This window comes from Lepisosteus platostomus, chromosome 7 (genome assembly GCF_059453375.1).
Source record: "Lepisosteus platostomus isolate fLepPlt1 chromosome 7, fLepPlt1.hap1, whole genome shotgun sequence".
NCBI lineage: Eukaryota > Metazoa > Chordata > Actinopteri > Semionotiformes > Lepisosteidae > Lepisosteus > Lepisosteus platostomus.
Window position 1 is genome coordinate 2,153,361 of NC_142617.1, and position 13,540 is coordinate 2,166,900.

The 13,540-nt window shown below is 35.6% G+C and overlaps 3 protein-coding genes across 3 annotated transcripts; all 3 read right to left on the reverse strand.

Moving 5' to 3' along the window:
* LOC148657815 (olfactory receptor 52E4-like) lies at window positions 1-1,032 on the reverse strand. The gene has a single exon (XM_088638271.1). It carries the CDS (start codon window positions 1,030-1,032, stop codon window positions 1-3), a length of 1,032 nt encoding a protein of 343 aa, XP_088494397.1.
* A 4,242-nt stretch (window positions 1,033-5,274) lies between these two features.
* LOC148657816 (olfactory receptor 52E4-like) lies at window positions 5,275-6,216 on the reverse strand. Its single transcript, XM_088641875.1, has one exon. The coding sequence runs from the start codon at window positions 6,214-6,216 to the stop codon at window positions 5,284-5,286; it is 933 nt and encodes a 310-aa protein (XP_088498001.1). The 3' UTR covers window positions 5,275-5,283.
* Window positions 6,217-10,494: 4,278 nt separating this feature from the next.
* LOC148657817 (olfactory receptor 52D1-like) lies at window positions 10,495-11,481 on the reverse strand. Its single transcript, XM_088638272.1, has one exon. The coding sequence runs from the start codon at window positions 11,470-11,472 to the stop codon at window positions 10,495-10,497; it is 978 nt and encodes a 325-aa protein (XP_088494398.1). The 5' UTR covers window positions 11,473-11,481.
* Window positions 11,482-13,540: the final 2,059 nt, after the last annotated feature.

The window sequence follows — 13,540 nt, forward strand, 5'->3', positions numbered from 1 at the left end:
TTATCCAGATAATATCATATCAGGATAGATCTTGTTCAGTGTTTTATGATGAAATACTGTTGACTCTTGAAGTTTCTTTTGGCAGCAGTTTACTGTGCACTCGTTTTGAGTAATGTTGTGACAACTAAATATGCTGTAAACTCTTCTCCTGATCTGGTGTAATTTTAAACCATATATGATGGGATTGAAAAGAGGAGGGATGATTAGAAATTCTAGTGACATAATGTTACGAAGAGACTGGGGTATGTCACTTGTCCCATATCTAGTGTACATTCCATCAAAAAACAAGGCAATCATGAAGTTGGTAAAGGTTAGAAGGTGTGGCAGACAAGTGTTCATAAATTTAATTTTGTTATTCTGAGATCTTCTGCAGGCAGCAATTATTTGAACGTAGGAATAGAAGACATAAAATACAGGTATAGAAAGTACAGCAATATTAATATATCCATATATATGATCATAGGTTGTTGGTATGCAGGACAGTTTCACAATCGACCAGTTTTCACAGTAAAGTTTTTCAATGTGATATCCACACAAAGGTAGCCTTATAGTCAATAAAAGTGCTAATATCAAAGAGCAAGAAGGACAAATCCAAGCAAAAGGAATTAATTTACCTATTAAAAGAGGAGTCATAACTGAATTATACTGTAAAGGCCTACATATTGCTACATAACGGTCATAAGCCATTACAGTTAAGTTAGCTATTTCACATAAACGAGAGGAGTAAATCACAAAGACTTGAATCAAGCATCCACTGTATGAGATCACATGAGAGTCCGAGAGAAAGTCAGCCAACAGTTTTGGATAGAAACCAGCAGTTCCATACAGTCCATTAACACATAAATTGCAAACAAAGATATACAATGGTTGATGTAGAGATTTCTCCAGAAGGATGGTCACAATCAGTGTCAAATTAAAAAAAATGATAGAAAAATAGCCCATCAAAGTTAAAGCAAAGTAAATATATTTATGTGTCCTTGAAACATTTAGTCCTGAAAGAGTAAATATGGTATGATGGGATAGGTTGTCCATTAATAGTGTTTTTAAAATTCTTTCTGAAGAGCCTAGAAATAAAAGAGAATATATACAATGCTGTAAATTTCTTTGTTTAATTCATTCATCACTCAACATTAATCATGAACATTATATATAGTCTTATATCAAAATCAGATTTTTATAGTGTTTTAAAGCACGGTATTTAATTTAATTAAAATAAATTGTGTACAATATCCATACTGTATTCATTGCTAGGAAAGCAAAGATGTTATCACTATTTAGTGAAATGTTGTTTTCCAACAGTTGCATTTAAATATTTTTTGTGCTGCTTCAATTGTATTTCTGGGTTTGTCACAAACAAATCATCCAGCAGAAAACGTTTGTACCTAAACAGTTATTTGATATGTAAGACAGTTATTGAGTGTAATAAATTTAAAAGCTCTTTATCATTTTTGGACTAAACATTTGCCCAAACACAGTAAGAAAAACAGTTCACACACAGGAATTGCATGTACAAATGGCTGTGCTAGAGAAAACAAAGTGAACTATTAAAAGTTGTGTATACAAAGTCAACAGTATTTCTAATATAATATAAGGCATCCTTTCTCTTAGTCTTTGATCTCTTCTGTCTGTGTAGTCTAAACACTAAAGCATAGAATATATCATAACATTTACATGAAATAAAAATAATAAATCTCTGCCTTTTTTAATAAATAGAATGTAACTTCTATTTCTGCATCCATAATGCAATATGTTCTGTAAGCATGTGATTTACCTGATTGTAGGCAGTGACTATATTGAATCCAGTATTGATCACCTTTTCATTTGCTGTTGGCTTTCAGAATTGCACAGCATCACAGCTTTATCTTCTCCCTTTGAGGTGAGGGTTTTGGTTGATGATCTTAGAAACATCCCGACTGAATTCAGGCTCTGTGGGAATCCTGTAATGATGCAAAATAAGAATAATTCTTGATTATTTCTCTGAGGCACGAGCACCAATAGCAACTGGGCAACAGCAGTGGGATCATGAAACTGCTGTGATACATGTCTGAAGTATGAAACAAAAGAAAAGAGAAGAGAAAAAAAACATGAAGGTTTGAATAAAAAGAAAAAAAAGATAAAAAACACAAACCCTATGTTTCTAAGACTTAAATTTATTCACAGCAAAATAATGACATTTTATGAATGTACAAAATACCTGAACAAATGATTGATGAATAAATACTATCTTGAATTAAAATATTCTATTTTTGTCTTTCACATACTGTGCAAAAATAGTATTTGTCATATCTTAAAATGTTATTGTACTTGGGAAACCCACTGAGATTAGCAGGATGGTAGGGAATATATTGACAGCTATGGTAAAATATTTTAAGTAGTCTGCCTGATTTGGATCCAAGACCTTTATCCAGTGAGTAGAAACAAAAGTCATGCATCTATAGTATGTACTGTACCTTATCAGGTGGATACTTTTTTCTCTACTGACACAAGAATGTCCAGGATGAGAAAAAAAATCATCCACAGATTGAATGTAATTCACTATCAGCATGAAAAATATGCACACACTGTTCAGGGTTCACATTTAGAGGTCTCTTAATGATAGTAGAGGAAATATGAATTCTCTTTTAAAAACATCTGAGATGGTTGCAGACTAGCAAAGCATTAAATTCATTTATTCACAGAATAAATTCATTTTCAGTTCGAACACTGTCAGATGAAGATCTGGGTGGTCTGAACGTAGATATCGCAGAGGAAGAGGTTTGGAGAGGCTGCTGCTTGCCTGCTGGGAAGCAAATCACCAGGGTTAGATGGGTTTCCAACTGATATTTATGAGAGATTTTTGTCTGGATTGATTGCCCCCCCCAGTGGACATGTATGGTAAGGCAAATTATAATGGTAAATTACTGGAAACATTAGAAGCAGAACTAATTACTGTTTTATTAAAACCAGGAAATAACGACTAACCTTATGGACCCTATAGGCCAATATCATTATTAAACTCGGATGATAAAATTTTAACCAAAGTGATTGCTAGAGAGGGACTTTTGCTGCCCTAATCTAGTACCTCAAACTGACTTTGTTGCAAACAATTCCTCTTGTGATAATATTCAGAGATTTTATACAGTAATCTTACATTGCGCCAAGCATGTCTATGGAGAAGTACTGGCATCATTACATGCTAAGACGGCCTTCGGGTGTGTTGCTCCCAAACAGATAGATGAATTCCCAAACAAATACAACATCACGTATTTATTAATGGAAAATGTTTATACAGTGGTACTAAAACTATTTTTAAAGTACGTGTTTATTAGTCAGTATTTCAATTTCACATAAAATGTGATGGGAAAATTACATACATTTTGCTTAGCTGGACCAAATGGCTTCCTCTTGTTTATAACCTTTCTTAAGTCCCAGCTGCAGATTTCACACTGGGAGTGTGTGAAAAAAATTATGAATTCAATTCAATTCAACTTTATTTGTCATTATACTTACACAGGTGCATAGTATAGTGAAAAGTGTTTCTCATTAGTCACTCAGGTGCAGTATATAAATAGGACAGAAGATAAGACAATAGACAGTAACACAATAACAATAACAGTAACATGTAAAACATAACATAAAAAACATGTAATCAAGTAATCAAAACTGTGCAAAATTCCACAAACAGAGAAAATATAACAGGACAAAAACAGTGCAAGGTAATTCTTGGAACAGTGCAATATGGGGAGATATCAGGTTACAGTGTGAATGGAACAAATGATAGAAATAAAATGTAATTACACCACTTAATATGGCTGTGAAGATTATGCCTCGCATGAATATAGAAACCTATTTGGGGAGTGAATTGATGCTGACCAGTATAAGAGTTACTAAAATGGCATCAATTGCTCTTAATAATGGTACACTGTAGCTGTAAAAGTAGTATATTGCAACCTGTGGTTTAATGTAGTATAATGCATAATGTGGTTGAGAGAAATCACCTTTCAACTGGAAAAAAGGAACTTGACAAAAAAAATCAAATCTAATCATTTAATATCCAGCAGCCATATCACTCTGCAACTGGCAACTGGCAACCCACTGAAGCTAAGCAAGTGTGACCCTGGTCAGTACCTCCTGGGAAAAACTAAGGTTGCTGCTGGGAGAAGTGTTAGTGGGGCCAGCAGGGGGCACTCACCCTGCGGTTTATGTAGGTCCTAATGCCCCAGTATAATGATGGGGACACTATACTGTAAACAGGCATCGTCCTTCAGATGAGATGTAAAACCGAGGTCCTGACTCTCAGGGCATTTCTCAAAAAGAGTAGGGATATAACCCCAGCGTCCTGGCCACATTTCCCATTGGCCCTTACCAGTCATGGCCTCCTAATAATCCCCATCTATGAATTGGATTCATTACTCTGCTCTCCTCCCCACTGAGAACTGATGTGTGGGGAGCGTTCTGGTGCACTATGGCTGCTGTTGCATCATCCAGGTGAATGCTGCACATTGGTGGTGGCAAAGGGGAGTCTCCATTACCTGTAAAGCACTTTAAGTGGAGTGTCCAGGACAATCTGTTACATTTGTGTCAACCTCTACTCCCATGACTAATATGAGTAGCTTAGTTAAACACATGTTGATTTTCTTGGCTATGCTATTTTATGCTAAGATTACAAGCTCAAATACAGTATGCTCAAAATCATTCTATCTCACCTTTTGGCCTTTTAATGTTTCTTTATCTTGTTGTATATTTTATATATACTTGTTTATAATTGTTGTGTATATGTTATAAGTGTAATTCAATAAAGTAATAAAGACAATGTTAACAAATTAAATAAAACAATGCATGTAAATGGGGAAAGGGGTAATTTAATCCAGTTCTGCTCCCAAACAGACAGATGAAGTCCCAAATAAATGCAACAACACATTTTTATTAATGGAAAATGTTTAAGCTACATCTCTGTTAATGTCAATGTTTCAATTTCATATAAAATATGATGGGAAACTTACATACATTGGGTTAAGTGGACCAAATAGCCTCAGTTAATTTGTAACATTTTTTACATTCCAGCAGCAGATTTCACACTGGGGGTGTGTGAAAAAATATCAAGTCCATTTTTTAAAGAAAGTAATGTTATGAAAAACATTCTTATCTTTTGTATTGGTCTCTCACGTCTAATAATTGAAAAATAATTTTATCTTGCCCAGATATATGTTGTTCAAGCAATATTCAGTGTTTTATAATGAAAACATCAATGTCCAATACTCTTGACTCTTGAATTGTCTTTTGGCAGCTACTGTATTTAATAAACTAACTCTGAGCAATTTTGTGACACCTAAATATGTTGTAAACTCTTCTCCTGATCTGGTGTAATTTTAAACCATAAATGATGGGATTGAAAAGAGGAGGGATGATTAGAAATTCTAGTGACATAACGTTACGGAGAGACAGGGGCATGTCACTTGTCCCATATCTACTGTACAGTCCATCAAAGAGCAAGGCAATGATGAAGTTGGTAAAGGTTAGAAGGTGTGGCAGACAGGTGTTCAAAAATTTAATTTGGTTTTTCTGAGATCTTCTGCAGGCAGCAATTATATGCACGTAGGAATAAAAGACATAAATCACAGGTGCAAAAAACATTAAAATATGAATATATCCATACACAAGATTATATGTAGTTGGTATGCAGGACAGTTTCACCACTGACCAATTGTCACAATAAAGTTTTTCAATGTGATATCCACACAAAGGTAACCTGATAGTCAATACAATTGAAATTATCATAGAGCAAAGAGGACAAATCCAAGCAAAAGGAATTAATTTACCAATTAGAAGAGGAGTCATAACTGAATTATACTGTAAAGGCCTACATATTGCTACATAACGGTCATAAGCCATTACAGTTAAGTTAGCTATTTCACATAAACGAGAGGAGTAAATCACAAAGACTTGAATCAAGCATCCACTGTATGAGATCACATGAGAGTCCGAGAGAAAGTCAGCCAACAGTTTCGGATAGAAACCAGCAGTTCCATACAGTCCATTAACACATAAATTGCAAACAAAGATATACAATGGTTGATGTAGAGATTTCTCCAGAAGGATGGTCACAATAAGTGTCAAATTAACAAAAGTGATAGAAAGATAGACCAACAAAGTGAAAGAAAAAAATATATATTTATTTGTTCTTGTAGTGTTCAGTCCTGAGAGTCTTAACATTGGATAATAAGATAGGTTGTCCATTAATGGCAATTGAAATTTCTTCCTGATTAAGCCTAGAAATAAAAAGAACAAATAAAATACCACAAATATCTCATTGCATTTTATTCAAAAGCAACATTAATATTAAATGTAAACATTATATAATATAAACATTTTATAAAAGTTTGATATTGTTGTATGCATAATGTTATAGTTTTCATTAAATTAATTTGTGTTTAGTTCCCCTGTACACCTTCTCCTTATTTAGTGTGAAAGTGGTTTTCAGGTAGTTTTATTTTTATATTTCTCTGTGCCCCAAACACAATAGCTTTTATACATGCCGTACAGTACATATTACTTTAGGATCTGGTTTTTATACAAAACTTTTCCCAAATATATTAAGAAAAATATTTCACACACTGGAATTACATGTAAAATCTGACATACTTGTGAGCAAAATGAACCATCAAAAGTGCTATTCAAAAACTCCACAACATCTTTAATATGACTATTTTCTCATTGTTTTCAATCTTAGTGTCTATAGTTAAAAGCTATATACTGTACATCAAATAATGTTAAAAAGAATAAAACGTTGCTGTATTGATTCGGTTCAGAGCTATTAATGTCTTGCTGTAATATACAGTAAATGCAATACTTTCTGTATATATAATCGTTTTACCTGATTATAGGCAGTGACTACAGTGACTCCTGTCTCGATCACCCTTTCATTTGCTGTCAGCTGTCAGGATGGCACAGCATCTCAGCCTTATCTTCTGCTTTTAAAATGAGGCTTATCGTTCATGATTTTAGAAACATCCCAAAAGATTTCAGGCTCATGCTCTGTTATAATGATGTGAGATAAGAATAATTCTTAAATCATTCCTGATCACCAATAGCAACAAGGCAACAGCAGTGGGATCTGTTGTGAAGCTGTTGTGATACCTGCCTGAAGTAACAAAAGAAAAGAGAAAAAACTCCTGAAGGACTAAATAAATCAAGAAAACAAGAGACAAAAAAAATGTGTCTAAGATATTAACTTATTCGTACCAAAGTAATGAAAACCATTTTATGAATGTACATAACACTTGAATAAATGATTGATGAATAAATGGATAAGTACAACCTTGAATCATTAAAGATTTCTAATTTTTTGTCTTTTACATACACCGTATTTCTCATGTCTTAAAAGAATAATATTGTATTCGGACATCCTCCTGAGATCAGCAGTCTATGGTGAAAGAGTTTTAGTGAACTACCTTTTTTTTCTGGTGACTGGACTTATGGTGTTCTTCAGTCTAATAAGTGTTGAAGGTAATCAGGCCTCTTCTTCTGAGTCACTTCTCTTATTTCTCAGACTTGGCCAAACTTATTCGATTGAAATTCTCTATAGACTGACTCTCTCTTCAAAACAATCTTTATACATGAAAAACATGAAACACACTTGGCAGGTGTGACTGAATTCCACATGCAATAGCTCTGGTTTGCAATCTCACCTGGACCTCTTAGACCTGAGTCTGAACCTGAACCCTTCCTTCTGTCTGTAGAGCTTGTCTGGGATCCTGTTCTTCAGATGGTTTTTATTCCATCTTGTGGCCAAAATGTGGGTTCTTTACGTCAGTGGTGACTTTAAAGCTCTCTAGGATCCTAGAGACTGAAAGATATTATAGATATATAAGGAACTATAGTTTCTTATTCTATTTTTTATTAATAAAAGTGAGCTGAGTGAGTTTATGGTTTTTAGAGAAACCAGCTTTGTAAACTGTTGGCTACATTTTGGAAGGCAAAGGGTAGTGAGACAGGCCCAGGACTATCTTTGTAATTAAACTTAAACTGAGGTGGTTACAGAATGAGGACTTTCAGGTTAATTTTCAGGCAATTTCTTTTAAGCCCTCCACATGAGGTGCACTTTCACCCAACGAGGTCCAGGTGGAACAATGCCTGATCAGGTCACCTTTAAAAAGGCCTTAATTCAAAGCTTAGGTCACTGCAAGAAAAAGGCCACATTCCATTCTATAATGACTCGAATGTCACCTGAAGCAATGGAAAGGGCCATTGGCATGCTTCAGGCAGGCATGTCATGTGCCAGCGTTGCCAGATATTATGGAGTGAGCTGCTTCACAGTGTCCCGACTGCAGAGAAGATTCCAGCAGACCGTCAGGACAGATGACCGTCCAAGATCCGGTCGCCCTCGAGTGACCACACCAGAGCAGGACATACACATCAGACTAGTCCATCTGAGAGATCTATCTGCCACCCATACTGCTGCTGAAACTGCCTGCAGACACAATGCCCGCATCAGCGACAGGACAGTGAGGCTCCATGCTGCTGGCCTTAGAGCAAGGCGACCTGTCAGAGGCCCTCTGCTCACACCTCCTAGACGTCACACCCGACTGGCTTGGGCCAGACAGAGGCTGCGATGGATTCGTCAGCAGTGGCATCAGGCCCTCTTCATGGATGAGTCACTCTTCAGCCTGTTCCACGCAGAAGGGAGGGCCAGAGTGTGGAGGAGGAGGTGTTGCGTTTCTTTTCTCCATCAGTATACTGTATATATGCTTTGAAAATTGGATTGTCTGTGACTTACGATTTTGTAAAGTTTTCACTTATACATAAATAGAGGAGCGCTGTATGAAAACTAATGGAATAGCACAGATGATTGAGATCTATCTAAGAAATGATCAGTTACTGAATTTTCTGCAGATTTATGTGAAATGTGAAAAATAAGCATTCTAAGACTAAAATCTAATCAGATTTCACTGATCATAAAATTCAAATACAGGTACGGTAGATCTTGATTAACATATTCCTGAAATGTTATGTATCTTAAAAACACATACATTAAAAATGAATTTTACCTAAGAATACAGTACATATAAATGGGTTCCCAAATAAAACAATTACACATATTTATTTATGTTTATATTTATATATAATATATATAGTACTGTTTATATTGTTGTGTTAAATGTAATTTTAAATACATGAATGTTCAGATATTTAAATAAAATATCAAATATGACAGGAGAAACACACACACATTGCAGGCAGATTTTGATTACTTTCTACTTTCTTTTGTAGACTAACCTCCAAGGTTTCTGTGAAATTATGATTATAGCTTACGAGGTATAAGAAACAGAGTGGGTCCAATATCTGAACACCAAGGCATTGTTTTTTCAGATTTATCAGATCGTAATAAAGAATGTTTAGGGAGCTCCAAATTGCATAGGTCAGAAGAGGACAAGTTGCTTGCAAAGTGATGCCTTCAGCTGCCAGAGACAGGAATTAGTCAACTATTGGTACACAAAACGATGAGCACCACTGTGTTTGTTTGATATGTATTTTTTTGGATTCATTTTAATGGAGTTTTGTAGGAATACAGAAGCTAGGATATGCCTTACACTTTCAGATAAGCCAGGCAGATATTCAGATAGACACCAGGAGAAGGCTCCACGGCCAAAACGTGGTGTTTTCTTTCTTCTTTTTTTCATCATGGAATAAACCTATTACTTGATACTTTCAGATATATCTATAGTTCACAACCAGTAACAACACCCAGGAATTAAATATATTGATAAAAAAACATCTGAGTGTTTAATTAGTAAACACTCAACCTGACAGGCCAAAGGAGATGGAGGCCTGGACCCACCTGCAAACAGAGGACTGACCAAGGGACAACTGCAAAGGTGGGGCTGGGGGGCAGGGGAGATGCCAGGATGAGCATGAAGGAGAAGAGGGGGTTACATAAAGCATTTATAGTTTAGATAGATAGATAAGACTTTATTGATCCTGAAGGGAAATTGATGTGTTACAGCAGTGCAGCCCAAGACAAACAAAAACAGACATCAGAATAGATGAAAAACTATACAAAATAAATATAAAATAAATACATAAATACATAGGTGTTTGCAAAATATGATGATCATAGTCACTGTAAGAACAATAAAATACGTGCAAAATGTGCATAGGTTTATACAGATTGATTGTCCAAAAAGTACAATGGAGCAACATGCTGTCCATAGACGAGCAGATGAAGGGCTGACAGTCCTAGCCTAGGGCAGCATAATACACCCTGACAGCCGCCGGGAGGAGAGACCTGCGGAAACGTTCCCTTGAACACCGTAGCTGGAGCAGTCTGTTGCCTAAAGTGCTCCGCTGCCCAGTAACTGATCTAACTGACGTCAAGAATGATTGTGATTTATGGCAGCTGAGGCTGATTAATCTTGGCTGCAGTAATGCCTCCTGAAAGTTCATTGTAAACTCCCTAAAAAAGGTAAAAAAATAAAACATAAACTACCTACCCACAGTACCTATTTGAAAGCACATTTATAATCCCGAAAGGGCTATAACATGTTTTCCCCCGCTTCCTTCGTGCACAGCGTCTCTGTGTTTCTTGCACAATGTCCTCATCATCCGTGTGCGGATGTGAGTCAATTTTAAACCGTAAACCAAGGGGTTGAAAAGTGGAGGGATGAGGAGAAATTCCAGGGCCAGGAAATTGCGGAGGCTCTGCGGGAAATCCTTTGATCCGTATCGACTGTACATGGTATCGAACAGTAAAGCAATGGTGAAGTTGATCAGGGTGAACAAATGTGGAACACAAGTTTGCATAAATTTACCTCGGTCTTTGCTGGATGTTCTGCATGTAATAATAAGTTTCATATAAGAATAAAGAATAAAAAACACATGTCCCATAAACACTAATATTACAAAATACCCGTACACGTTATTTAATGTGGTGGGTCCGCAAGAAAGCCTCACAATGGACCAGTTCTCACAGTACAGTTTTTCAATGTGGGATCCACATAAAGGCAGCCTTGCTGACAATGAGATCAAACCCGAAATACAAGACAAAGGAAGAAGCCAGGACAACAAGATCAATTTACCCACATTCTTATTTGTCATGATGGAGTGATAATCTAACGGCCTGCATATGGCTACATACCTGTCATAAGCCATCACTGTCAAAGTCGAAAAATCACAGAGAACTGAAGAGTAGATTACAAACACCTGACTAAAGCACCCAGCATATGAGATCACATGAGTGTCAGAGAGAATGTCAGCCAGGAATTTCGGATAAAAACCAGCTGTGCCGTACAGTCCATTAAAACTCAGATTACAGAGGAAGATATACATTGGTTCATGTAGGGTTCTCTCTAGTAGGATTGTCACCATTAACGTCACATTGACAAAAATAATTGAAAAATAACCTAAAAGTGTCAAGGAAAAGTATACATATTTATTTTCTTTTGTTTCATTTAACCCCGAAAGAGTAAACATTACGATAAGAGATGAATTTTCCATTCTTATTGTGGGTAGAAAATGTAAATAAATAATTTATTCTGTGTACAGTTTCAAAAAACCTTTGTCTTTGGAATCTTTTACAGGACAGACTAAGTCAAAACCCTCCCATTCCTCTTACAGCACAAAGTGCAGGATCTGAGGACACAAACAGAGAAGAAGCAGACATCAACACAGACATGACAATCTTATGCAGCTCTTTATACTGTAGAAGGACCGTGGTACAGGTATCTTGCTAATTCATTTAAAAGCTAAGCTCCAGAACACAAAGTACAGTATATATAACATCTGGAAAATTAAAGAAGCAGCAGAATTAGATTATATTTACGTTTTATGGGTTACAAACTGGATCTGTAGATATCAAAATAAATATGATCATGGTTTTCACACAATGAAATAAAAGTCATATTTTAATCTGTTTGACTGTTCACCTTAGGGAAGAGATGATTACTGTACATTGTTTTGGAATCAAAGAATTTTACAACTCCAGACAACAGGTTTTGAAAAGGGCAAACCCTGATTTGGAACCCTGACCCTGACTTAATACATAAACTCTCTTATCCTGTAATATGGTTACAAAACTCCTCAGTATTTAATTGAAATGTCATTTAATATTTCGGAAATATAATTCTGATTCTCTTTATGCTAAAGAGCTCATGTCATATTTAATCTAACATCATGAATATCAGTCACCTATTTCACAATTTTTCTCACTAAGATGAAAACTATATTAATTGTTTTGCTCACTAAGCACACAGTTTCATACACTACTGTATATATGATGCTTACAAGTAATTGGCATTATTTCAACACAGTCAGAGCCATCTTTAAAAATCTTTCCTGTTGTACTTGTTTTGTCTCCTACTATTAAAATATTAACTGATTGCATGAATTAAGACTGAAACAACACCGATTATACAAAGTGTGAGAGTATTAAAATGCAAAGTCCACCCTCCAGAGAAACACTGAGAAATTATAACCCTTTGTAATTCTGAATATTTTGTGTATGCAAAGTGTGTGCAGTGTATGGCATTAACAAGAATGTTTATATCATATAAAAAATCTAACATACTGTACTGTAGTTTACATTAAACATATTGCATGAGATTATTTGATGTGCACAATATTCAACATGCTGCACATCATTCTTCTACCTTAAAAATGTCCACTATTGTTTTACTGTACATTAAAATAATTGACACTTTTCTAAAGATACAGGACTCCTGATACAGGTTTAACTCATCTACCCTGTAGTAAGCTACAAGATATCATCTCTAGTTTTAAGTTCTCAATGCTGTATTGTCAATAGAACTCATTTAGTTCTCTAGTGTCCTCTAACAAAGCAATTTCTTTCTAAATTACCTTTTTTCCATGTTGCTCAGCAGAAAACTCTTTTGGAATCCCGTACCTCTGTTTGGAAGAAAGTATTCTTATATGTCTCTTCACTGGGGGTGACTTGTTTTTTCTGTAGGAAATATCCAGGGAGATTGCTTTGGTCTCTTAGATCTTAACTCACGAGTTATAAATGGGAAGAGTTATCCATAGGGAACATTCTGATATGATTTTCTGTGCAGTATACAGTGGTGTGAAAAAGTATTTGCCCCTGATTTCTTATTTTTTTTGCATGTTTGTCACACTGAAATGTTTCAGATCATCAAACAAATTGAAATATTAGACAAAGATAACACAAGTAAACACAAAATGCAGTTTTTAAATGAAGGTTTTTTTTATTAAGGGAAAAAAAAATCCAAACCTACATGGCCCTGTGTGAAAAAGTAATTGCTCCCTAAACCTAATAACTGGTCGGGCCACCCTTAGCAGTAACAGCTGCAATCAAGCATTTGCGATAACTGGCAATGAGTCTTTTACAGCGCTGTGGAGGAATTTTGGCCCACTAATCTTTGCAGAATTGTTGTAATTCAGCCACATTGGAGGGTTTTCGAGCCTTAACCGTTTTTTTAAGGTCATAACCCTTTACTGTTGGTATGATGTTCCTTTTCTGAAATGCTGTGTTACTTTTACGCCAGATGTAATGGGACACACACCTTCCAAAAAGTTCAACTTTTGTCTC